Source organism: Mirounga leonina, unplaced genomic scaffold (assembly GCF_011800145.1).
Source record: "Mirounga leonina isolate KUSES-001 unplaced genomic scaffold, KU_Mleo_1.0 Mir_165, whole genome shotgun sequence".
NCBI classification, from domain to species: Eukaryota; Metazoa; Chordata; class Mammalia; order Carnivora; family Phocidae; genus Mirounga; species Mirounga leonina.
Genome location: NW_023270415.1, coordinates 74,881,932 through 74,909,452, shown reverse-complemented (window position 1 = coordinate 74,909,452; position 27,521 = coordinate 74,881,932). Strand labels below are relative to the sequence as shown.

The 27,521-nt window shown below is 47.7% G+C and overlaps 1 protein-coding gene across 2 annotated transcripts in view; it reads left to right on the top strand.

Annotated features, from left to right (window-relative positions):
- ZFAT (zinc finger and AT-hook domain containing) overlaps window positions 1-27,521 on the top strand; it is a 201,875-nt gene that overhangs the window by 163,744 nt on the left and 10,610 nt on the right. For both annotated transcript variants that reach the window (XM_035011991.1, XM_035011992.1), the window contains 3 exons: window positions 1,497-1,615; window positions 11,531-11,657; window positions 14,134-14,264. In XM_035011991.1, the coding sequence (XP_034867882.1) occupies window positions 1,497-1,615; window positions 11,531-11,657; window positions 14,134-14,264 (377 nt within the window). The remainder of the gene's footprint in view (window positions 1-1,496; window positions 1,616-11,530; window positions 11,658-14,133; window positions 14,265-27,521) is intronic.

The following is a 27,521-nucleotide window of genomic DNA, read 5'->3' as shown; positions in this document are numbered from 1 at the left end:
AAGGGGGTGCACTGTTGGCCGTCTGGGTCGGCTTCCTTTTGTGCTCATGACTGTTTGGGGAGTCACTCAGCTCCTTGGGTGATAGACAGGAAACCCCAATTACAGAGCTGTGCACCCTCAGATCCCACCGACACGGAACTGATTGAGGAGATAGATCACTCACATCCTACTTGCATCTGGGAGAGGCTTACATTGTATTATGCATCCCCATGAAATGTGCCTGGTGATTGTGTAATTTGTCAGGACAACCTCATCATCAGGGCGGAATTCCTCTACTCCCTCCAAGGTCACACAAGGGTGACAGTAAGGTCACACAGCCACAGCAAAGAGCTGGGATTTTATTCTGGGTCTGATGGAAAGCCATTGGAGGGTTTTACACCTGTGAGAGATGTGATTCAGCTTGTGTTTTTATTTTATTTACTTATTCATTTATTTGCGAGATGGGGGAGGGGCAGAGGGAGAGGGAATCTCAAGCAGACTCCTGCCAAGCACAGAGCCTGACGTGGGACTCAGTGCCACGACCCTGAGATCATGACCTGAGCCGAAATCAAGAGTTGGAGGCTCAACTGAGCCACCCAGACGCCCCTAGTTGTGTTTTTAGAAGCCCCATCTGTGTGCGGGGTGGAGAGCAGACCAGCAGTGGCTGCAGGGAAACCGGTTATGCCCCCCACGTGCTCCCACCCAGAGCAGGGTGGCGGCTTCATGGGGGCAGCCGACTCTGGCCTGCTAATCATCTGTGTGGATATGGAGGCCTGCTGCCTGGACACCTTCCCCAGCGGTTAGAGGTTGCTTCTGAATTCACAGCCTGTTAAAGTGGGTTTTTCTCAGTCACTAATGTAGTTGCTGCTCCTGATAGAATTTTAGAAAAATAATCTTTTGTGTGATTCTTAGGTTTTTTTCTATTTTTTTTTCCCTAGAGTTTTACATGCTCTTAAATCCAAACACTTCACAGAACATGTATAAAATGTAATCAGCTCAATAAATAGTGACGTTTCAGGATGTGACCAACTTTTTAATTTGTTCTTTACTGGGAAATCCAAATGGGAATTTATACAAATGGCTCAGCTTTTGATGTGAAGGAGACTGAGAATCAGGCTCTTGGTCTTAGTATTTGGGGACAAAGATGATTGAGAAAAGCAGCCTTATCCTTCGGTTATTTGCTTTTTTTCAAACGAAAAAAAGTGAAAGAATCCTTTAGGCCACGTATTCACATGGCCACGGGAATTCTGTCACTCTGGCACCTAAAATATTATATATATTAGACTCTCTGCAAACGCTCGTTCAAAAATGAAAAGAAAAACATTAAGCTTTAAAATTTCTGTCCTGAAAAACACCTCTTCTGTCACTGTTCTGCTCTCTTGCGAAGGGAGGCCGGGACTAGAGGTAGGCGCTGCAGACAGAACCGTGCGTTCCCTGGCCTTGAGGTGTTTGGACGGGAGGCGGCCCTGTGGCACTTCCCCGTGCTGTGAACGCTCCTTTTTCCTCTGTGCCTTCAGGTGGTTTGAAGTGTCCTGTGTGCAGCTTCGTCTACGGCACCAAATGGGAGTTCAACAGACACCTGAAGAACAAGCATGGCCTGAAGTTGGTGGAAAACGAAGGAGATTCCAAGTGGGAGGTAACTTTCTAAAGCACGGTATTGATCTTGACATTTCCAGATACAAATGACATACCGAGCAGGCCCGGGTCCCGGGCACAGTCAGCGGCTCCTCAGAGGACTGGGTTTTCTGGTCGGGAAACTAGGAAATCTTTTCAAAGCCTGTCTTCTGTTGGAGGGGTGAGACCAGGGCTGTGCCTGCAAATTCTTACCCTGAGTTGCACTGAGAATGTCTGTATTGGTCTCTCACTGGTATTTGCATTTCTGTGATTCACCAATCCAGAGTATCAGCTCTTTTTTTTTTTTTTTAACATTTTATTTATTTATTTGAGAGAGAGAATGAGAGAGAGAGAGAGAGCACATGAGAGGGGAGAGGGTCAGAGGGAGAAGCAGACTCCCCGCCGAGCAGGGAGCCCGATGCGGGACTCGATCCCGGGACTCCAGGATCACGACCTGAGCCGAAGGCAGCCGCTCAACCGACTGAGCCACCCACGCGCCCCCAGAGTATCAGCTCTTGCCCCTGAGGGAAGGATGCAAGGCAAGGAGTCTTCACCAGAAGAACTGGGAAGGGCTCCACCTTCTGATTCTAGGCCCCACGGTCCTGCTGCTAAACATGTGTCCCACCTGCCATCTTTGTTTTACCCTCGGGTGTTAGAACCAGTCCCCTGGCTGGAAACACATTTGTGTGATCAAAGCCAGTAGCTGTCTCTTTCCAAGCACCAAGTGTCACCTCCACGGACTAATTGCAGCTTATGTAAGGTGGGGTTTCCCAGACTCAGCAGTGATCTTTGACATGATAACCTGTTGTAGGGGCTATTCTGTGCATTTTAGGATGTTTCGTAACATCACTGACCTCCACCCCACCACCCCCTCCACTCCCCACCCCCCCGATACCGTGGCATCCCCAGTTGTGACATTGCCGATGTCTCCGGGAGCCCAAATCACCCCCAGATGAGAACCACTTATCCAGGCATTTTCTGGAGCATCAGCATATGGTGATTAAGAGTAAGGGCTTTGAAAACAATCCAAGAACACATGAAAAAAATAATACAGGGCGCCTGAGTGTCTCAGTCGGTTAAGTGACTGCCTCCAGTTCAGGTCATGATCCTGGAGTCCCGGGATCGAGTCTCCCGCATCGGGCTCCCTGCTCGGCAGGGAGTCTGCTTCTCCCTCTGACCCTCCCCCTCTCAAGCTCTCTCTCTCTCTCATTCTCTTTCCCTCTCAAATAAATAAGTAAAATTCTTTAAAATAAAAAAAGAATAATACATCACAAGAGTGTGAGGATGATTCCAGAATGTGAGGAAAGGATGGTTCAGTAGGAGGGAGTATTTTAATATAATCCATCATCATAATAGAACTAGGGAGAAGAATGAAATGATTATCTTCACACATTCAGAAAAGGCACTTGACAAACTTAAGCGTCTGCCGATTAAAAACAGGGTACAACTGGGTGAATATATCCTTAATATATCCTTAACATGGAAAAAAACATCCATGCAGTTTCCTAGCTAGCATCTTACTTGGTGAGGGAACACTGGAGGGTGTCTTCTTGAATCAGGAACAAGATGAGGATGCCCCAGGAGCTCTGCTCTTGAACATCAGTTGGGAGGTATCAGCCAATGTGTCCAACAAGGCAGAGTAAATAGTGACATTAAGAATTGGAAGGGAAGGGAAGGCAGTCGGTTCAGCGACTACCTTCAGCTCAGGTCATGATTGCGGGGTCCTGGGTTCGAGCCCCGTGTGAGGCTCTCTGCTCAGCAGGGGAGTCTGCTTTTCCCCCTTCCCCTGCTCATGCTCTCTCTCTTTCAAAGTAAAAGAAAAAAGAATTGGAAGGGAAGAGGGCGACTGGGTGGCTCAGTTAGTTAAGCATCTGCCTTCAGCTCAGGTCGTGGCCTGGATCCCCGGGATCGAGTACCATGTCAGGCTCTCTGCTCAGTGCGGAGCCTGCTTCTCCCTCTCCCTCTGCTTCTCCACCTGCTTGTGCATGTGCTCTCTCTCTCTCTCTCTCCCCCTATCCAATAAATAAATAAAATCTTAAAAAAAAAAAAAAAGGCATTGGAAGGTAAGAAATAAGGTCTCTATCTGAAGATGGCAGAATTCTATTTTTGGAAAATCCAAAAGAAGGAATGAAAAACTACTAGCATGATAAGCATCAGGTTGAAACATAAACATAAAATAATGAATAGCTAGCTTGTATATGTAGAGAGAGGCAAGAGCGAAAAGATCAGAGATTTAAATGTAAAAACAGTGACATTTTAGGAATACCAGAAGAAAAACCCGAGTGAATGAATTCATGTCTAAATTCAGAGTGTGGAGAGCTTGCCTAACTATGACTCAGAATCCAGATTCATCAAGGAGAAAGATTGAGAACAACTGACTACATTTTAAAAAGTCTTATGGAAAAGAACTCATAAAAAAGCTCAAGAGACAAATGACAACAAAATACTTGTGGTCATTTAGTAGAAAACAGATGAGTATCTTGACGTTACAGAAGTCTTGTAAAAATAATGATCAACAGCCCTGTAGGAAAATGGGCAAGAGATAAGAAAGGTTCACAGAAAAAGAAATGCAGGTGACTTTGAATATCTGAAAACATGATAGCACATGCTGATGGAAACAGAGAGAGAACTTCTTACCTATTAGAATCCAGAATTGGACATCCTCTCTGTTGGAGAGGCTGAGGGGAAAATGCACTCACATGCATTGCGGGTGGGAATGCAAAATGTTACTGTCTCTATGAGCGGGAATTTAGCAACATCTACTAAAATTACTTGTGCACTTTTTTATCCATTAACTAAACAATCCCACCACTAGAAAAGTACCCTAAAGTAATGCTGACAAAATGAGAAAAGGTGTCTGCACCACGCTATCTATCACAGCCCTATTATGTATTATAGGTTTAGATAGAGGAATAGGTTCCTTGTGTGCTAAGTCCAGATGTGTGCCTATACACAGTCCATGTACATTTGTTTCTTAGCCTTTTGTGCTGAGAGCCCAGAAGCAGTGACACTCAGTGGCCGTGAGTACACCTCCCCAGATCTCGGTTTCTAATAGGGGTCTCCAATAAAAGCAACCTGGGTCCTTTGAAAAGTGAATTCCAGAGCTGTGGCAGAAAATATGTAAGATGATCCTAGAGTATTTTGTGGTCCTAGAAAGTAACAACATGCTTCTCCCCCCACCCCCACCTCCCGAAAGATGGAGGCATGTCAAAAGGATACAAGAGACAACCCAAAAAGTTCCCAATGGCCAGAGCCGGAACAATTTAAATAACTAAACAATGATCAGGGCACCTGGGTGGCTCAGTTGGGTAAGCATCTGGCTTGGGCTCAAGTCATGATCTCAGGGTTCCGGTTCGAGCCTTAAGTAGGGCTCCCTGTTCAGCAGGGAGTCTGATTCTCCTCCCTCTGCCCCGCCTGTGTGCTCTTTCTCTCTCAAATAAATAAATAAAATCTTTAAAAAATAAGAAAAATAAACAATGATAGTGTTGTACTACAACTCAAAGAATAAAATAAATATCAGTGAGTCCATACTAATATGAACAAATGGTGGGGAAGGAACAGTTCTTGTGCACAGAAGAATTCTGAGGGATATACTTGGGAGGAATGAGGGAAATAGAGAATTTGCATTAGAACACCATAGTAATCATCGCTGCAGGCAAGTCCATCGAATGGGTGCTGAAATTAGAATATAAGGAGAAACAGAACATTTACATAGCCTCAAAATCTCTCCCCCAAGATAGTCACTAGATCACAGAGGGAAAGAGTAACTATTCAGTAGAGGCATCTGGCAGACCCGTGCTAACCGTGCGACCAGAGGTTAGCATCCCCAGTAAGTCACAGTGACATCATGTGCCACCTGACATGATGAGAAGGGCATGCTCCTTCCCCGCCGTGGTATTCTTCAAAAAAGCCTCAACCTCCGTCTACTCATGAGAAACCGTCAGACGTATCCAAATGATGTGTCGATGTGTGTGATCAGATACCTGACCGGGATTCCTCAAGAGTAATGCTCACGAAAGACCAGGAAAGCCTGAGGAGCTGTCCCTGGTCGGAGGACACCATGGAAACTTGGTGACTGAGCCCTGGGTCCCGGAACAGAAAAAGGACACCAGGGAGTAAGCTGTTCAATCCGGGTAAAGTCTGTGGTTAATAGTATGGCTCCAGTGTTAATTCTGGGCTTTGATAATTGTACCACGGTTGCGTCAGATGTTACCGTGAGGGGAAGTTGGGTGAAGGGTATATAGGAACTCTTGGTTTTATCTTTGCAACTCTTCTGTAAATCGAAAAATATTTCAAAATAAAATAGTCATAAAAAACGGGGGGGGGGGCATTTTATGTGGAGTGGTAGGGCCACACCAAAATGGAGGAGATAAAGAGATAAGCCAGATTTCTCTTAGCACATCCAGTTGTACAGATGTGGCTCTGAAACCATGGATATATTTCATATAATACTAAAAAAAAAAATCGAAGTTTAAAAAAATGCAAGCCCTAAAAATTGAGAGGAAAGTGAAATAAATGATTCTAACTGTATATCAAAATGATGGCTTAGCTACACAGAGGGACTATTTCCACAGACTTTAAGATAGGAGTTTGCTCCTCCTAGTGGGGTATAAGCTAAGGGCAAATAGAACTGCAAAGACATGTACTGTTTTCAGTTACTCTGTTGTTGGCGGTGGGGAGGGGGGCTGATAGCGTAACTCTGAGCCTGTTGCTAGTGTTTAGTAAGTACAGTGAAACACATCAAGAATATTTCAGTCCATGGGTTTATACTGACATTGGGGAGAAAACTCAGTCACCTTTGTAGGATATTAGGGCATCAACTCTGTTTTGGTAAATAAAGGCCCAGAGTCAAATAGTTATTTTAATCTTTTCTAAACTAACTATACCTCAATATAACCAAATGTCTGGTGAGGAGAAGCTTCTATTTATAGATGTTTTCCAGCTAACAAATGAAGATCGACAGTATCGCCATTTTGCAAGCCCCTAATGGTGTCATGGATCCAGCAGTGGCCATCCCTTATCTACTGACATCACAGAAATAATGAAGACACCCAGACGTCATGTGTCTCCTGTTAGAAGTACACCATATAACTCATGAAACATTCTTGCCAAAAAGGGAACCGGTATCTGATTAAGCTTCTACATCTACCAACTTGCAGGAAACACAGTGGCCAGAAAACACAGTGGACATTCAGTGATTCCACAGTGGTGCCATCAGCAAAGTTCAGACTATTGGAAACTCTGCAGACAAACAGCCCACTTTCCCCAACAGAACTATAATTCGGGGTTGGGGGGTCGGAGTCAGAACGAAGGGAGAACCTATAAATAAAAGTCTTATGAGACATGTCAGTCCATTCTAATACATGGATTCAGTGACTTAAATTTGATTTGAAGGGTCAGTTATGGGAAATAAGATACTGGAGGCACAAGGACATGGCCTGGCGTGTGGTCACGTTAAGGACTTACTGTTCGGTGTTTGATGTCACAGTGGTGGTGTGCTTGTGTTTTGAAAGGGTTTTATCTTTCGGAGGTACCTTCTAAAATATTTATAGATAAAATGCTATGACTTCTGCATTTGCTTCAAAATATTCCAAGGGGAGGGCGTGGAGTGTGTGTGGGGACAGAGGGGAACTAAGACTGGTCGTGAATTGATAATTACTGAAGTTGGGTGATGTGTACACTAAGGGTTCATCTCCCTGTGGTTGTGTGTGGGGGGAATTTTCTATAAGAAAATATAGGAAGTATGTGCATTGGAATTTGACAGACTTTGAATCCTGGTGCTATCCTGTATAAATGGTTTGACTAGAAACCATTATTTAACCTCTGTGTTCTCCATCCTCTGATCCATACAGTGAGGCTAATAATACCCAAGAGACATGGTACCAAATTGTTGAGGTCCATAGCTAGTTCCTGGGAGGCCCCCAGGACCCCCAGTATTTGGCAGCAGCTTTGATTATTGGTGGTGGTGCTGTCCTCAACATCACATCCTCGTCTAAGGGAAAACAGTCCTCATGTTTCAAGTTCATACTGCAAGGTTTTGCTCTCTATTAACAAACAGGCATTGGAATGCCAATTCTTGACCTAATAGCCCACGTCTCTTTGTCAGTTGGTGCTTTTCTAAGCGTGTGTGGTAGCGTCCCTCTGCCCTGAAGGCCTTGCTGTCTGCAGATCCCAACACGTTAAGGAGGAGAGCTTTGAACCCAGTGAAAATGGTTCACACAAAGCCATGTACTCGTCTCCAGAAATGAGAGACTAGAGCAGCCGAGACGCTGGGCTCAGGTGGTCAGTTACCTGTGGGAGGACAAGCTGCCTATCCACCAGTTTGGGCTGTCGTTTGGCTCCCCAGAATGCCTTGCAAAGCCCATCCTTCCCACATGGGATCATTACACAGAGCTCCCCCAGCGAGGAAGAAGCTGTTTTTCACGGGCTGAGACATTCCTTGGGCCCAGTCAGTGTTGGGCAATTTGTGGCTTAATGGTACTTAAAAGGAAGTAGGGTTTTTTGTTGTTGTTGTTCATTTATGCATTCATCGCATTTTTCTTGGGTGTTTACTATGTGTCAGGCTGGGAATCTTGAAAGGCACTTGGCCCCTTGGCTGTAAGAGAAGAATTACCTGGCATTCTGAACTGTGTCCATTACCAATAAGTACTTAGAGAGCGTAACTTTGGCACCTGTAAATTTTGTGTCAAGTCCTCCTTCCTATTCTTTGTTGGTGGATGTTCATGTTTCCTGCCTTATGGTTCCCCCGTCCTCCCCGTCCCTTCCAGAAAGAGGCCATTATTCATGCCGATTTCTTGTGACATGCTGAGTTCTGGCCCACCTCTTCTTTCCTGAGGTTTGCGGCACCCGTGAATGTCGCTTCAGCCCCTCCTACCCTCCCAACACCTGATTTTGCAGATGTGTTTCCCTTGGTCCGTTGTTGATCGTCTCCTTCGTATAAAAATAAGAATGGTTGGAATAGCCATGGCAGACTGAGCTCTTACTCGGTGCCAGGACTTGTGCTGCAAACTTGACCCGGGTGACGGAGTTGCCCGCCCCGCTTCCTTCCACCTGCAGCTCTGCCGCGCCCTCTCTCTGGGGGCCTGATGGCACAAGGCCCCAGAGCCGGGAAGATCAGGATGGCTCAGGCAGCGGTGGGAGGAGACAGCGGCCATCAGAAGAGCACACACAAGAATCTCTGCGCGTGTCTAATCTCTAATTGTGAACATCACATTCTGGTCCCCAAGGCAAGAATGTGTGGCAGGAAGCTTTCTACCAGAGCTGCTTTAAAAATGTCTCAGTATTTGCAAAGAGAAGTTTCCATTTTGGAAAGTGTTTTTTTGTTTGTTTGTTTTTGTTTTTGTTTAATTTTTTAAATTTTATTATGTTATGTTAGTCACCATACAGTACGTCATTAGTTTTTGATGTAGTGTTCCATGATTTGTTGTTTGCGTATAACACTCAGTGCTCCATGCAGAACGTGCCCTCCTTAATACCCATCACCAGGCTAACCAATCCCCCCTCCCCCCTCCCCTCTAAAACCCTGTTTATTTCTCAGAGTCCATAGGCTCTCATGGTTCATCTCTCCCTCCGATTCCCCCCCCCTTCATTTTTCCCTTCCTTCTCCTAATGTCCTCCATGCTATTCCTTATGTTCCACAAATGAGTGAAACCATATGATAATTGACTTTCTCTGCTTGACTTATTTCACTTAGCATAATCTCCTCCAGTCCCATCCATGTTAATGCAAAAGTTGGGTACTCATCCTTTCTGATGACTGAGTAATATTCCATTGTATATATGGACCACATCTTCTTTATCCATTCATCTGTTGAAGGGCATCTCGGCTCTTCCCACAGTTTGGCTATTGCGGACATTGCTGCTGTGAACATTGGGGTGCATATGGCCCTTCTTTTCACTATATCTATGTCTTTGGGGTAAATACCCAGGAGTGCAATTCCTGGGTCATAGGGTAGCTCTATTTTTAACTTTCTGAGGAACCTCCACACTGTTTTCCAAAGTGGCTCTACCAACTTGCATTCCCACCAACAGTGGAGGAGGGTTCCCCTTTCTCCACAACCTCTCCAACATTTGTTGTTTCTTGCCCTATCCATTTTTGCCATTCTAACTGGTGTAAGGTGGTATCTCAGTGTGGTTTTGATTTGAATTTCCCTGATGGCTAATGATGATGAACATCTTTTCATGTGTCTTTTAGCCATTTGTGTGTCTTCTTCAGAGAAGTGTCTTTTCATGTCTTTTGCCCATTTTTTGACTTGATTATTTGTTTTTTGAGTGTTGAGTTTGAGAAGTTCTTTATAGATCTTGGATACCAGCCCTTTATCTGTAGTGTCATTTGCAAATATCTTTTCCCATCCTGTGGGTTGCCTCTTTGTTTTGTTGACTGTTTCCTTTGCTTTTCCGAAGCTTTTTATCTTGATGAAGTCCCAAAAGTTCATTTTTGCTTTTGTTTCACTAGCTTTTGGAGATGTATCTTGAAAGAAGTTGCTGTGGCCGATGTCAAAGAGGTTACTGCCTATGTTCTCCTCTAGGATTTTGATGGATTCCTGTTTCACATTGAGGTCTTTCATCCATTTTGAGTTTATCTTTGTGTATGGTGTTAGAGAATGGTCGAGTTTCATTCTTCTGCATGTGGCTGTCCAGTTTTCTCAGCACCATTTATTGAAAGGATCATCCACCATGACCAAGTGGGATTTATCCCCAGGATGCAAGGGTGGTTCAACATTCGTAAATCAATCAGTGTGATAGAACACATTAATAAGAGGAGAGAGAAGAACCATATGGTCCTCTCAGTTGATGCAGAAAAAGCATTTGACAAAATACAGTATCCTTTCCTGATTAAAACTCTTCAGAGTATAGGGACAGAGGGAACATTCCTCAAGTTCATCAAATCCATCTATGAAAAACCAACAGCGAATATCATCCTCAGTGGGGAAAAGCTGAGAGCCTTTCCCTTAAGATCAGGAACACGTCAAGGATGCCCACTCTCGCCACTATTGTTCAGCATAGTACTAGAAGTCCTAGCAACAGCAATCAGATAACAAAAAGAAATAAAAGGCATTCAAATTGGCAAAGAAGAAGTCAAACTCTCTCTCTTCGCAGATGACATGATACTTTATGTGGAAAACCCAAAAGACTCCACCCCCAAATTACTAGAACTCATACAGCAATTAGTAATGTGGCAGGATACAAAATCAATGCACAGAAATCAGTTGTTTTCTTGTACACTAACAATGCATCTGTAGAAAGAGAAATTAGAGAAACGATTCCATTTACAGTAGCACCAAAAACCATAAGATACCTCGGAATAAACCTAACCAAAGAGGTAAAGGATTTATACTCTAGAAACTACAGAACACTCATGAACGAAATTGAAGAAGACACAAAAAGATGGAAAAATATTCCATGCTCATGGATCGGAAGAATAAACACTGTTAAAATGTCTATGCTACCCAGAGCAAACTATACCTTCAGTGCCATCCCGATCAAAATTCCAATGATGTTTTTCAAAGTGCTGGAACAAACAATCCTAAAATTTGTATGGAATCAGAAAAGACCCTGAATCTCCAAGGAAATGTTGAAAAAGAAAAAGCTGGGGGCATCTTGTTGCCGGATTTCAAGCTATATTACAGAGCAGTGGTCACCAAGACAGCATGGTACTGGCACAAAAACAGACATACAGACCAATGGAACAGAATAGAGAACCCAGATATGGACCCTCTATGGTCAAATAATCTTCGACAAAGCAGGAAAAGACATGTGATGGAAAAAAGGAAAGTGTGTTTTTATTGGAGCAGCTGATCTCTCAGGGATGCCAGGTAAATGAGGTGTCACAGAGGTTTGCTCGTATGCCTTTGATTTGTCTCCATACGTTATCCTGGGACTGGCGGGTAACAGGTGGTCTTCCAGAAGATCACTCAGATGAGCCTGTTTTTGTTTAGCCAGTGACAGAGACCCCCGAGGAGCCCTCCACCCAGTACGTGCACATCACAGAAGCCGAAGAGGACGTTCAGGGCACACAGGCAGCCGTGGCCGCGCTCCAGGACCTGAGATACACTTCGGAGAGTGGTGAGAGCACACGCTGTGTCCCCTCAGACACTTTCCAGCGACCTTCAAGCTGTTTTTTAGTGGGCATGCTGAATGAATGAATGAATGTGTGAATGCTTCCACAGGGGTGGAAGGGGCTTTGCCGGCAGGGCTCAGCTGAGAGCTGGAGCTGATCCTGTGGTCTGGGTGTCTCTATCCCTGGCTCCGTGTGGGCCTCTCTTCCGGGGGGGGGGGGGGCTTGTTTCTGCTCCAGGGACAGTGGTGGCATGAGCCGGACTGAGGGCACAGCTGCTCACCTTGCCGCGGCCGCCTTGCAGAGCCTCGAGCCCGGCACTGCCTGCATCCCAGTCTTCTGAAAAGCCCCAAAGCAGGATTTTTCCATCAAATGTCATCGTTTTCAAGTATTAGATCAATTTTAAAATCAGATCACTGTGTCACCCCAGTGGTGATTCCAGCTTTATGCTTTCTTAGTCCTTTTCAGCACTTGGATGGAGCCCGAGTTAATGTGTGACCACAGCCTGATTTGCATTCAGAGGAAAGTATTAGGTAGTGGCAGGAGGTAGGAAATTGCCAGTGTTGCCGGGTTCTTAAAGCCCTAAAGTCCAGGTCATAAGCAACCTGAGTAAAACAGTCCTTTGGGCGGATTATTTACGGCTGGGCTCATTGGGCTGCCAGAGCTTGAGGGCCTTCCGGAGACAGCGCTTCCCCGTGGTGGCTGGTTAGAGCGGCAGGTTCAGCGGAGGGGAGCGGCCCAGCTGAGGCTGTTAAATGGGGCACCCGGAGCTGAGGCCCTGGCTGAGTCTGTGCTTGCTTCCTTCATGTTCAGTGGCTTCGGCGACTGCTAAGCCCTGTGCCTTCATCCCCCATGCGCGCACACATTCCTTCTGAGGCCTCTCTCGTGTCTCTTCCTGGCTCTTGGGATAAGACTCAGACCTTGCAGCCCATCGAGCCAGGCGTGCCAGCTCTGGGTCCTGGCTCCCTGTCCATCATCCCTTTCTACTCCGCCCCTGAGATTGCTCTCCCCTGGAGACTCAGCAGGTGCTCCTTTTTCCCCACACCTGCACTGCTGTGTGTGATCTCTGGGACACGGTCTGTTCCTTCCCCTACACTTTTTCTGGCCACCTCACCTGTACCTTCAGTGTTCAGATCGCATGTCATCTGCTGGGGACCCACCTGACTTTTCTGCGGCGTTCCCCTGATTGCCCCGAGACAGGACCAACCTGGTGCAGGAATAATTTGCTTACAGAACTGTCTCATGAGTCCCGAAGGAGGAGGAGAGAGAGTGTTAGATGGAGGCAGATCTTTCTATTCCCCCTGGGAGCCATGCTCCTGGTGACAGGCCTGATTAATGGCCACCGAGGGAGTAAGTGCATGAGGAGTTAAACCTTACTTAGCTCAGTAAGTTTTTAAGGTAAATATTTTGTTTAGTCTTTGGATGTTCAGAGTAGTTGGCTGCAAGGCACAGTTCACACACCCCCCTTACGTAGAGAGAGAGTGAGAGAGAAGGAGAGAGAGAGTGTGTGTGCGCGTGCGTGCGTGTGTAGGGCAACGCCAGGGTGGTACGCTCTGAGTATATGCAAGTCACTCACACCATCGTGTACTTAGTCTCACACCACATCCTACCCGCGACATAGAACACATCATGCTCCCCTTCTCTGGCTCTTCCTGAGTGACTCACATTGGAATGTGGCCCGCGGAAAGCCAGTCCAGGAGGATGCAGACACTGGCGGAGACTTGGTAATATTATGCTAACACAGAGATCAAGCAGTAGTTTCTCTCCTAGTGAATTAATGATCGGGGTCAGGGTGCCGTGTTCGGGAGAGTCACAGATGGTTAAGCAGATGGTGAGAGCCAGTGGGGTATGCTCAGTAGCTGCCCTGATGCTGTGGACTCCAGTCGTTTGAGATGATTAAAATAGAACCCCAAGCTTAAATTGGTTTGGAATTTTAAAGTCCTCTGGTCTTAATAATCGAGACATCCTCCGATGTTTTGTCCATAACTTGTGTAATTTATTGGGCACACTCTCGTTGGCCACCTACTGGGCGTATGCTCACAGGACACTAACTTTGCAGGTTAGTGTGTTAGTTGGTACTTCTCGGGGGTTCTCTCCTGAGAGGCAGTCTTGGGTCACCAAGTTTGGATTCAGAACATCTGGGCCTGAGCTCTGGTTTTGTGCAGTAACTGACCCAATGACCGCAGGCAAGTCTCCTGTCTTTTTTGTGCAGAGGTAACCAGTCTCTGAAATGGGGGTAATATCACACTGTCATCTCCTCACAGGATCATTTGGGCTTTTGAAATGTTCTAATAGAAAGTGCTTTCAAGCCAAAAAGCACCATACAAATTATTCTGCTGTTGAAATTGAGCGATTGTGGAGAATCTGTGCTTCCCCTGGAGTGGGTACTGCTCCCCAGTGGCCTCTAGTAAGGTCTGGTTTTGCACTCAGTGCCCCCCAGCACTGGTGGGCTTACTGGTGTCCCGTTTGCTTCTTCCCTGTAAGGTGACCGCCTTGACCCCACGGCTGTGAACATCCTCCAGCAGATCATCGAGCTGGGCACCGAGGCCCATGACGCCACTGCCGTGGCCTCCGTGGTTGCCATGGCTCCAGGGACGGTGACTGTCGTGAAACAGGTAAGGGCCTTCCCCGCCCCGTTAAATTTCCTCTCTCCACACTGCCACACACCTTCTCTCTCTCCTGCCCTGTAGGTTGTCAAGGCTGAATTTCCCTAAGGTGGGATTGGGAAGGAGGTTGGCTTAGGCTCATGCATTTTCTTCCTCTGCCTCCGTTTATTATGGGAGTGTGTCTTTAGTAGTTCCATAGGCGAAGCTATGTTTTAGGGGAGGAGTACAATATATTTTTTAAAATTCTGGAAACCTTTCATTCATTTCCCTTCCAAGAATCCCAGTATGAAAATGAGCAGATGTGGACACACTTGGACACATCTGTCGTGAAAAGCAGCCTTTGGGTGGGAACTGTGGGAGCAGCTGGAGAAGCTGGGAGGGCTTCTCAGTAGACTGGCCTCGTGAAAGATGCAGCGTCGCCTGGTCGATGCCTGAGCCGATGGGAAGGAAATGATCAGTTTTTGAATAAAGGTTACTCGACTTAATTGATAAACTGGCTCATTTCCTCCCTTTCTATCCTCAGAGGCTTCAGCTGTTAAAATGCAGTGTGATTGGTAATGAGATCATCCTTTTTCTCGGTCTGTACCTCTCTCTCTACTATCTCTTGCTTCATTTTACAAAAGCTTTAGCTTGGCTTCCACAAATACTTAAAAAAGCTAAACAATGGTAAACGTGCCAGACTCGGGCAAAGTTCAAGTTCACGGAGAGAGCTGAAATGCAGACCATAGAGTTTTACAGCTGCCCATTCTTGGAATCATTCATTCAGAAACTACTTAGTAAATGCCCACTCTTTCCGGGGTTCCAGGAGACAACCACCACTGTGGTCACTTTCTAGTGCGAAAAAAGGTAAAACAGAAATGAACAGGTGATGCACAAAGAATGTTAAATGAACAGGTGCAGTGGAGGACAGTAAAACAAGGAGAGGGCTATGGGCACCAGAGCATGCTCGGGGGATATTTTATAATGGGTTGTTGGGGGCAGATTGCTGATGTTTGAGCAGAGGTGTGTCTTAAGAGAAGCATGCAGGATTGACTGTGCATTTGGTATCGAAGTTTATAACAGTAAACAAGGAAATGTGGAATGGTGAACTTCACGAAAGAAGTAGGTTTTCTTGGCATTAACAAAGAGATATTTCTTAATGTAGCTTTCACATGGGGACTCCTGAGTGCTGTCTCCCCGGCAGCGTCCCTTTGATGAATCAGAAGTAGGCTTCCCAAGCTGTCTCTGCAACTGTCCCCCCAGGTGTGCCCAGAACACAACGCAAAGCCTAAGATCCAGGCTAAGTAATTCTCTGGGGAATTAGTACATTCTGGTTCAACTCCGGACTTCATGATCTGCAGACAAGACTCAGCACATCTAGATGAATGTTGGGACCGCGTGTCCTAGAAACGCTCCTCCATTACTGTGGTTTGTCTCGAGAAGAACCTGGACGGCAGTGCCACAGTGAGACTTGGTGTGTCAGTCTGCAGTGGCCTGCAGCCCCTTGGTTGGGAACAGACTCGTACACTGCTTTCCTTTGTATTTACTAGACTTTTGAGAATTGCACGAAGGTGCCAGCGATTGTGATTTGCCACTGCTCAGGGACATGATTTATTGAGCATCACAGACAGTGCAATGATACATGAGGTTGCCGGCTTAGGATACAGCTTCGATGTGCTTCGAGGCATTAGGTCGACAGCACTACACAGGATGAGGCAGATAAGCATCCAGTCCGACCAGTGTAAACAGGGACAATGTGTTTGCAGTAGCAGGAAACAGTGGGATCCCTTAGAGAATCTCGTGGTTTATTGAAAACACGGGACTAGGAGGAGCATCAGTGTCTAACACAGTCCAGAGCAACTGCATTTGGAAATAATGGCCAAGAGCATGTGTCCTTGTCATCATCCTGTGTGCCTGGCCGGGCACCTGGCTCCCTGGGGCTGCTGGTACCTGATGGATGGGGGATGGACAGATGCACCAGGGGGCAGGTAGGCAGCAAACACCCACACCTTTGGCAAAGGGGCATTGTGTGAAGGAATGCCTCTGAATTCAGTTGTCCCCTCATTTAAATTTAAAGAAAAGTGGTTTTTTTGGTTTTTGTTTTGTTTTGTTTTAAGATTTTATTTATTTGAGAGAGAGAGAGCGCACAAGCATGGGGGAGGGGCAGGCAGAGGAGAGGGCAGGGAGAGGGAGAGGCAGACTCCCCTTCGAGCAGGGAGCCCGATGCAGGGCTAGATCTCAGGACCCTGAGATCATGACCTGAGCCGAAGGCAGATGCTTAACCGACGGAGCCACCCAGGCGCCCCGTGACAACTGTTTTTATTAGAGAAATTAGTTTTGATTTTTTTTTTCTTTAATTAGACTTTGGTTTAGGATTTTTCAGTAGAGGGATTATATCTGCTTAATGAGCATGCTTAGGCCACTTCATTGTGAACTCTAGCATATCTATTGGCATCAAATGCTTCTCTTCCTTCACTGTGTGGGGGGCACCTTAGTGCTGGGGATTTCGTCCTGTTGCATCCCAGAATAGCACACGTACTAGTTGCTCAGTAAATGTTATGCAGGATGGAGCGTGCTGTGATCTTCCTGTTTGGATTCTCTAATTCTATCCTGTAAGGCAGGCAGACTGGAAAGAAAAAAGCAAGAACACCTTGTCATAAAGTACATAGTATATATTGCAGAAAAAAAGGTTTTCAGATTACTACTGCATAGCGTATTTTGAGATCTTTTGAAACTTTCCAGTTTTATACATACTTCCACAGGGCCAGAAACAAATTCTAGGTGTGTATGAATTGATTCTGGAAGTTTAAAAATTTTAAGATTTCTTTCCCATGTGAAACATAGTTATATGCTCTGTTCATAATTTATTTCTTCCTGATGTATTAATGTTAATTGAAAAGGATCTTTTTTTATATGAAAATTTATCAGTAATAATTGGAAGTGATTAATTTTCCAGTCTTCTTGGGTTTTCAGTTTCCAGGATAAAACTAATGGCAGGCCTGGTGGGCAGGCTGGGGGTGTTGGATGCAAAGAGCTGAGAAAAAAATGGTTTCTTAGGTCGGTTTCTTCTTATTTTTAAACGAGACATGGAAAAGACTCAGCCCATAATTCAGGCTGTTTAAATATTCAATTGGACACAGAACCATGTCCTCAATGATTTCCTGTCACGTCACTTTTCTCAAGTGTCAGCATTAGAAGCAGATTCATGGAGATTAAGTAAGCATTTTGAAGTGTTTGGGAAGACAAGTCTTTATATGCCCCGCACCAACTGGGCCCATGGAAACACACGAGAGCTTTGAGTGCAACTAACTGTGCATTTGTGAAGACCAGGCAGTTTTCATTAAATAAATTGGTTTCTTTCTTTTCTTTTTCTTAAATCTTGTTTTAGGGTTTTATGCAGAGGAAATTTATCTTTGAGTAAGAAAACTGCTGTAAGTAGATGAAGTGTAAGACCTACCAGCACAGGAAAACCATAAGCATCTCTGAATCAAAGTTAATTATTTTAAAGGAAAAGATAAATACAATCACCATCACCATCCTGGCTCATGGCTTAAATGCCTCTTTGCTGTTCTTATGGATTAAAATTTATTTTTGAGACGAAAAGTAATGTTTTCTTTACTGGTCCACGGCATTCGCGTCGCAGACTTTTACCGCCCCCCTCCCTATGTACTCCGTCCTCCTCTGTGGCAACGGCAACAGATTCCCACAGACTTGGCTCAAAACCACACAGATTTATTATGTAATAATTCTGGAGGTCAGAAGTCTAAAATCGATTTCAAACTGAGCTAAAATCAAGGTGTCGACAGCTGCATTCCTTCTGGGAAGGATTCCTTTCTCGAATTTTCCAGCTTCTAGAGGCCCCTGGCATCCCTTGACTCGGATTCCCTTCCCTCCGCCTTCAGGGCCAGCAAGGCAGGGCGAGCTCTTCTCACACCCCAGCGCTCTGGTGTCTGCTTCCTCACCTTCTCTCAGCCGGACCCTCTGGTCTCCCTCTCATAAGGACCCTCGTGATTCCATGATGCCCACTTGGATAATCCGGGATAATCTCCCCATCTCAAGCTTCTTAATCACATCTGCAGAGTCCCCTTCCTCGTGCAAGGTAACATCTTCAAAATCTGGGGATTAGGACAGGGACATCTTTGGGGTGGGGGGGCATTATTCTGCTTGTCACACTGGGTTCTGGGGTTAAGACAGGTCCTGCTCTCAAGAGGCAGGTAGCCCGGCGAGGGAAATTATTTACTCTTTTATTCAACAAACACCCCCTGAGCTGCTTCTACCAGCCAGGTGCTGTTCTTGGCTCTCAGGGTATCTCAGTGAACAAGAAAGATGAATGGTATACTTGAGGAGCTGACCATCCTCTAAATGAGGGTGATAGCCAATCTACACACCTATAATAAATAACATGGTGTGTTAGAGGGGAAAGGGGAAAAAAGAGCCAGCAGAACCAGTCAAGGCCTTAAACAAGCAGCTCTAACGGAGAGTAAGGTAGGCTTTGGGGAGGTCGGCCAGTGCCCCAAGAGTGCTGTGGGAGCACCAGGGCCCTGCCTAACTTGAACCTGGGTCTGGGATCGGGGCACGTGTTGGGCAGAGAGGGCTTCGTGGATACCATGGTGCCTGAATGGAGTCCTGGACGGTAGCTAGGAGTTGGGTGGGGGCAGGAGCTAGTGCTCAGTGCTGGGTGACTGGGGGCAGGGGGAGATGGCACATGAGGCCCCACTTGAGTTAAATGATGGGCTCTGTTGTAACCACCAAGCAGTGACAGGGGCGTCGCAGCCCAGAAGGCACTTCACCTGGTCTCTGCCTTCACTGCCCCTTCCCACTGCTCAAAGGCCAGTGGAGAAAGGATGAGTCCAGACAGCCCACAGGTTCCTGTCACTTCTTAGAGCCAGATGACCTTTCGCTATGGGCTTCTTGACTTATGTTACCCTCTTAAAGGCATGTTGGCATTTTTAAGAAATCACAGTTCCAGGTTCTTCCATTTAGTCACAGAGCCCAAGTAGAGAATCTGTGCTGAGCATTCCTGCTATTGGATGTCCAGCAGAACAGCTTGTCTTCCCTGCGACTGTTGTTGACACTGGGCACAGCCTTGGAGCCTGGGTCCACCAGGCCAGCAGGGGCACCTTGCCCCCTTCTTCTGTTTATTATTGTTGAGGGTGATCCCTAAACATCAGTAGGAGCTGGCTGCATTGTGGGGTGTCAGCTTCTGGGGGTGAGGGAGGATCTGTCTGGGAGAAGATCCTTGAGCTGTAGGTAGAGTTGATGTGTGTTATTCATTCATCTGTTTGCTTTTGAAAACCAGTAGCCTTTCAGTCCGTGTGCCATGTGTGAACTCACTAGGGCATTTCCTGTGTATGGGGGCCACCTGTCATAGGGTTAGCCCAGGGGAGGCTGTCCAGTGGCATGCACTCTGCCACACTCGCCTCTCTGTGACTCAGTTACCGTTTCTACTCTGCTGAGACCTGATGAGAAAGCATGTTGTATTAGTGTTGTCCAGAGAAACAGAACCAATGGGGTGTGTGTGTGTGCGTGCACACGCGCGTGCATGCATATACACACATACAGAGATTTATTATAAGGCATCGACTCACCAGTTATGGAGGCTGACAGGTCCCGAGATCTATGATCTGTAAGTTGGAGACCCAAGAGCTGGCGGCGTAGTTCATTTGAGTCTGAAGGCCAGAGAACCAGGAGAGCTGATGGTCCAGTGTGAAAGCCAGAAGACTCAAAACCCAGGAAGAGCTGACATTGTAACTGGAGTCCAAAGGCAGGGGGGAAACAAACAAAAAACAACCCAGTGTCCCACCTCTAAGGTAAGCAGGCAGGAGGAAATCCCTTCTTCAGGGAGAGTCAGCCTTTTTCTATTCAGACTTTGATTGGTTGAGGCCCACCCACATTAGGAAGCGCAGCCTGTTTGACTCAGTCCTTTAATTTAAATGTTAATTTCATCCACAAACACCCTCACAGAAACCACCCACAACAGTGTTTGACCCAGTATCTGGGCACCCTGTGGCACAGTCACGTTGATGCATGAAACTAACCATCACACGTGCTTGTCTATTTCAGAGCGATGGCCTCTTTGTTAGTGGAAGGTCATTGTTTACGCCAGGTAATTGAAATAACCAGTTGTCATAGAGATGACTTGGATTTACAGATTTCAGGGAGATTTGGCCGCTTCTGGAAAGCATACATATTTTGGTAGATGTGTATTTCTCTCACAGTTGGTATTTCAGTTCAGGGTTCTGGAGTGAGCTCCATCCCACAGGTTCTTGAGGGGGCCAGGGTTGACAGAGTCTGGCAGGAGTCCTGTACTGAGCACCAACACTCCACTTTAGTCCCCAAGTCAAGAGCAACTAGATGGTTCTGACTGTACCTCCTCCCGTTGAATGGCTATTTCACCCGTGACTATGATTAGCGGTTCTCTGTTGGCAGGACTGTATCTCTGTCCACACCAAGCATCTTGCTTATAGCCCAAGAGTCATGCTCCAGGGCTGGGGGGGTAGGGGATGCACCCACTCCTTATTCCTGGTTTTCTGCAACCCTACAGTTGCCTCTTTTGTGTTCATTATTTTCCGCTGGTGTGCTGGACGTGTCCAAGCTGTCAGCCACTGCCCCAGCAGCAGGGAGCAGCTGAAAGGAGCATCAGAGATGGTTCTCAGACCTGCAGGCCCCCTGCCCACTTGCCTTACGTAGGCCCTTGGCTTGGCATGGTGCAGAATTGTGCTGCCATAATCTTGTTCAGAATCCCAAATGCTCTGACCACAAGCTATAACCGCCGATTTAAGAAACAAACAAACCAAAGTAGAAATTCCAGATTTGCCCAAAGCAGTCCCCCTTCTCCCAGCTGCTACCCCACGCCCTTTGGCATCTCTGGGCAGGTCCCCCGTGGTGGTTGGCACTGGAGGGGAAGCTGATGTGTCAGTCGGGAGGAGAGGCACATGCAGCCACTCCACAGGCTTGGTGCACAGCGCTCCGTCTGCAAGGCAGTTTTGGTAGCAGTTCTTGCCGTAAGACGTGTTGGTTGCCAGCCAGCACTAGAATTGCTCTTTGTCATTTGCAGTTAATTATTTTTGCAAGGAAATGCAGTCCATAGCTACGGCCAACCACATACACGCTCGCCTGTTTGCAAGAAAGCTCAGGTGCAGCCTGACCTGTTTTGAATCGAAGGCACTGAGTCACCTGGTCTCCCGATGCCCTTTTGTGCGTCCACGTGCACCAGGGCATCTGGTGGGAGAACCTGCTCTGCAGAAGGCACTTCTCCAGTACAGCCTCTGGCAGGGAAAAGGCTCACGCCCCATGTCTCTGCTGGAAGGGGAGCCCAGAATTGGCCTCCTCCTCTGGGGGCAGATGTTGAGCGTTTCATAATACTTGTGGCAAGATTAGGGGTAGGGGGATCGGAAAGTGACTTATGTGAGGCTTCAAAATCCATTTTCAGTGTTCTTTTAAAACGGTCACTGCATTCTATTAATTTGATTGTTGAACTGAACAGCAAGAGACCTGACTGCAGAATCGCATTGGCTCAGGATACTCTTGGAATCCTCGAAAGGTCACAGAAGATGCGGGCCATCTGCCTTGTCGTTGTCCCAAAGTGGGACTGAGTTGAGATCTCTCCTCTTATCCCCTCCCACAAAAGGGAGCAGGAGAAGCCCTTCCTGTTTTGTTGTCCATTTAAGTTCAAATAACTGGTGAGTAATGGACTTTTCTTGTTCCTGCAGGAGGCACTTTTTAACTCCTGCGGTGAGCAGACCTTTCCCTGAATTCAGCGCTGCCCATGTGTAGGAATAACAGGAGAGCCTCCCCCATTTTCTCTCTGTTCTCCTCTCCTCTTTGGCACCCTGTTTGTCTTCAGATCATTTGCCTGAGTGCGTGAGATGTTATAATAGAGTTTCCGTCTTCTGCATCGCAGTGAAACCCTGGCGTCTTTAAGTTGTCTTGTTGGTTCTCCTTTCCCATTGTGGTGGTTTTGCCATTGTTGTGGTTCGTGTTAGGCATCTTTCCAGAAGATCAGGAGTAGGTATATATAATTTTAAAAGAACGGGCAGTAAGTGTAGCTGCTCTGTTGTGTTATTCCTCATTGTGTGATGGGAACGCCGCATCTGTGCTGTGCTTACTCATTCTGTAGGGGAATGACAATCAAGAGGGATTCTGATGTCTTTGGAAGACCGGTGCGAGGGAGTCCTAGGTTGTTTGTAGGTGATCATGTCCATTGCATGGTCGCAGGGGCCGAGAGCATATGTGTGCACTGTGCTTCCTACCCCTCAGGTGGTCTAACACCAGACTCCGTTAGACACTGATCAGTGCCTCCAATCCAGATAGACATCTTTTATCTTTTATTCCCAGTCCTTTTGAGCTTTATGGAAATATGAAGTGACACTACTTTCTTTGTTTATTTTTCCTCTTATCACCTCCCTTACTATAAGAACCACTTGTCAACAACGTGTTTTGGTTAGTGAGGTTTTTCTCTTGCCTAAAGAACTTGGCGGTACAATTTACTTCATCCTGGGGGCCTGCCAATTTTATTTACATCAAGCTCCTAATTATGCACCCAGGTAGCCTCTTCCAATACTTTTGTAGTTCACATTCCTTATAGAACATTGTTCTGCCGCTGCTGAATGGTGACCTTTGCTATGTAGATCCAGGGACAAACAATTCCATTCAGGGTCTTGGCAGTGGGTTACTCTCCCTTGTCACTTAATGCCAACTCTTGTCCTTTGTAAGCCTTCCTTAGTGCTCCGTTAGCCGTTCGAATCTTTTCTCACTCTTTGTTTTAAATAAAACTTTCAGAGACCTCAGTTTCTGCTCTGATTTCTGGTGGATGATAGGAAAAACTGCCTCCTCATCCCCATCTTCTTATTACTTGCTGAGCTCCTTTATCCCCTGGTAGTGATGGAAAATTCCACTTCTTTGTAAAATTTTAACGTAAAAATAAGTGCCATGATCTACCTCTGGCCATGTGGGAAATTGTCTGAAAAAATAGTGGGTAAAGGTTTCCCAGTTTCATTCCGGCCCTCTTGTTCATATAGAGCATCTCTAGCTAGCCTGGAGAGGTCAGTCTGTTGAACTTTTCTTCTCTGTTGTCTTCCTTGCCCTAAGCCCCGATTTTCCTACCACTGGGCCCCAAGAAGCTGCAGCTTGGTTGGTGCTATTTGCAGAATCCCACTTCATTTGAGTTTCAGTACTGGTGAGTTGATTGCTGTTTGCTGGGTGCCCAGTTCCTGATCCACAGCCTGGGCCGGGCCGGTGGGCTTTACATGACTCCTGCTCTCTCTGCCGCTTGCCCTGGCCAGCTGAGATCACTCACTCCGCCTCAGGTTTGTGGCAAAGGCAGGGCTGGGAGCCCTGATATGGGGGGAGCCAGGGCTGGGGGCCCCCCCCGAAGGAGATGCGGTCCTGGCCTTCCTAGAGCGGGTTCTGGGGCGGTGCTGCCACCAGCTGGGTCTGCTTTTCATTCCCACTGGAACAGTGGCCTCCATCCTGCTCGGAAGGGTTCCCCAAAATAAGCACTCGGGACCTCACAGCCCTCTCTCCCCTGCTCTATCAGCTTCCCCATCCTGTGAGTGCACACACTGCACTCCAGTGCTCAGGCCGAAACCTGGGGGTCCGCGTTACCCCCACATGTGATGGTCAGCATGTCCTCCCCTTGCTGCGGGATCTTGCCCCACAGCACACCTCACATGTCCCCGTGTCCCAAGGCTGCCACCTCCATCTAAGCAGCTGCTGCTCCACACATGGTCCCCGGACCTCTGGTGTTCGCTTCAGGGAGCTTGTTAGAAACACAGAGGGTCTGGCTCCACCCCAGACCTCCCAAGTCAGACCGCATGTTACCCCTGTCCCTGGTCCGCCTTGATTCGTGTGCGTGGCAGTCTGAGAAGCTCTCCCCACCCTGGTTTACAGACCTTCTCTTCACTGGTCTCCTTCCCTCCACCCCTGCTGCCCTAAGATCCAGTTTCCACATAGCACACAGAGCAAGCTGTTCAAAATGTCAGCCAGATTCCAGCATCCCTCACTTAAAAACCTCCAGTAATTTCGGAAGTCTCCGGTAAACTGGGCCTAGGCTTTCACCGTGGCCTCCCAAAGCAGTCTGGCCCTCCTCCTTCCCTCCACCCCCTTGCTGCTGCTTATGCACCTGCCCACCGGCTGTCTGCTAATCCTCTCTTCCCACCTTCACACCCTCTACCCAGAACCTCATCAGCAGCCTCTGCCAGGCTCACTTCCTGTTCTTTGGTGACAGCAGCAAGGCCACGCTCTCCGCCCTCTCTGACCTCTCACGTCCACATCAGTGTTCTCCGGATCCTGTGGATAGGATGAGCTGTACGCCTCTGATTGTGTCGTTAGATGGTGCAGTTAACCATGAGCTAGGATGAGTAGCCAGAGGGCCTTCGCTAGTCCCTTGAGCCCCTTGAAAGCAGAACTTCCTCACCTGGTGGCAGACTTCCGTGAGAGTGGAAGCAGAAAGATCTGTGTCTTTGTGTCTTAAGCCATTGGTTAATGTGTGGTCATTGGTTAGGCAGTGATAGGAAATGTCATTGTGTGGTCATTGTTTAGGCAGTGATAGGAAATGAGCACCGTCACCGAATGCAGATGAGAAGTGAAGGGCAGTTTGTATCAGGCAGGCGAGCCACACCGCACTGTGCGGGACTCTGGTCAGAGTACAATCCCGCTCTCCCCGAGCACCCCCATTTGATGCAGAAGGCAAAGGCCTGAGTACAGGCACATGAGGATGTGGTCTGTGACCAAGTCCCCAAGAACGGTAATGAGTGGGGCACCCCCCCCACCTCCCAGTTTCTCCGCTGCTGGAGACAGGAGAGCTCTGGCCCCCGCCCAGGTGTGGCCCAGTGTGCTACCTACTCTGGTCGGAGTGGAGGCCTGGAGGCATGTTTGGAGGCTTCCTGAGTGCTCGGAGTCATGAACGGGCGATCTGATGTCGGACACCTGAGCCGGGTGGGCTCAGTGCCTTCCACACGCCTTGTGCTGAGCAGCATCGTGGGCTGCAGCCGCTGTAGGTGCCCTGCCACAGGAGATGCAGGCCTCTGAGATGGAGGCCTCCTTGGAGGGACAGCACACAGGTGTCTCCTGAGACGCGCACTTCATGAGCCCCTGGCTGTGTCCCGTAGGTGGGGAACGAGCCCGTGGCAAAGCTGGAAAGGTAACACGTGGCCAAAGGGGAGCCAGCCTGCGTGGGTGTGAACGCCCATCTGTCACTTAATGGTATGTGACCTGGGACAAAGCACTTCTCCGCTTTGAACTTTTGTTTTCTTATCTGTAAAATGGGAAAGTACTAGAACCTACTCCATGGGGCTAATGTACAGATTACATGTGATAATGTGCATGAAGTCTTATGAAGTGTTCAGTAAACCTTAGCTCCCATCCTAGGAGTGACGTAGCTCCTTATCCCCTTTCTGTGTGTTTAGAATTCAGCCATAGTTGTTTCTGCTTCTGGAAGTTTCTGTCCAGCGAACAAGTACTAACATAGCTCTCTAGGCCCTGTGCTTGGCATTAGGAGTCCCAGGGTTTCATAGGAGCATTCGTTGCTTGGTCCAGACAGGTAAACAGATAGTTGCATCTTGTAGATGGTTGTGGCTGGGAACAGTCTGACCCCTTTCCCGCCCCTGCTGCTGAGACTTTCTGAGTAATTCCATCAAAGGGGGCCCTGGTGGGGGGAGGGCGGGGCTGACGTGGAATGGTTGAGGACATCCAACAGCCACTTGCCTAAAGTAAAGGGGAGTTGGGGGAGGGTTCTGAGCCAGAAGGGGCACAGACATGAGAGCAGGCAGAGGGAGGACGATGCTCCAGGGAGAGTCAAGGTTGGCAGATTTTCATACTCAGAGAGACAAGTACAAACAGCGAAGAAAGGGGCGTGTGGATATCAAAGCTGCCTCGGTGCTCAGAGGATGACGGATCCACAATTCCCGTTTCCGCTCTTGGATCCCCTCTGCTACTAATGAACGTACCCGGATGAGTCTGACGAGTGACTGGAACGGTTTATGATGTGTTGTGGTAAACATTCTTCAAGCAGAACGTGGAAACGCTGTCTTTCTCGGTGGGGGCTGTGGCTCTGTGGGGTGCCCGGGAGGGGCACAGCGGGCTGTCGCTGCCTCACTTTCCTTGTCTGCTTGGGCTCGTGGAGGCTGCAGGTCAGTATGTAAGAGGCCAGCGAAACTGCTAGAGGCCACGGATTGTGGAATCGGGAGTGCATCTGCTGAGGCAAGAAACCATGTGCTTTCTGGCACAGAGAGGGGTCCTGGGGATGGCAGAGCAAGGCGGGGGTCTGTCATGTCACTACATCTTTATCGAGCCTGTCAGGTCTGCATTGAGAAAGGCCAGGGCCTGCAAGGATGGTTGCTTGGGGTGATTGTGAGAAAAATCAGGGAGGGTGGAGGACTTCTGTTCTGAGAGACATGCTGAGGGAAGTGTTTTCCAAGTGCAGCAGAGGGATTTTGGTGAGAAGAATGACCCTGCGAGTTGCCATCTGTGGATGGGTGAGGCTTGTAAGGAGAAGCGTGTCTCCCTGTGTGAGGGGCCCGACAGGGATGCACAGCACCCCCATCAGTGCCTGGCACTAAATAAAAGTTCAATATATGTGTGCTTAAAGGTCAAGGAAGTGAAGCATATTTAGACAATAAACTTGTCTAAATATCAAAAGATATTCGTAGGCAGTAAGAAGCTACTGCCTTCCTCCTTCCCTGTCACGGGGAATGTGCTCTGGTTCTGTTTGAGTTCAGCTTTACGATATCTCCTGAATAATTCAGCTCAGATGTGCGTTGAGTGCTGGCTGTAAGCTGGATGCTGTGTGGGCATGATCTGGAAGGGGACACGGAGGGGCCCTGGGGTGGTGGGGTCAGGGCATCAGATACCCACCGCCGGAGGGGCTGGCCCCCTCTGGCGTCGTGAGCACCACACGTGACCACCTGCCCTGCCCCAGGCACCAGCCTCGTCATCCCTTGTTTTTCCCATGTGCTTAGAGAGACCATGTTGTCCACCCCATTTACCACAGTTTCCAAGAGAAGGATTCTTTTTGTCTCAGTTGATTGTTGAGAGCCCACCAAACTGTGTTTAGACCCTTGAGAAACTCAAGAAAGATCAGATGTCTTAGTCGTTTTTCCCGCCCCGACATCTGTCTCTAACCCTGTCTGTGGGGTCAGTTGGATTGGCTAACACACAGACCTTGTCCTCGTCCTGTGACAGACACAGGGCCAGTAGGGGCGTCTTTCCAGCGTTTCCAGGTGCCCCTGTCACAGGGAACGGAGTTGGCCCTTCCCTCCCCTGCAGGCAGGCCCTCGGGACCCCGTG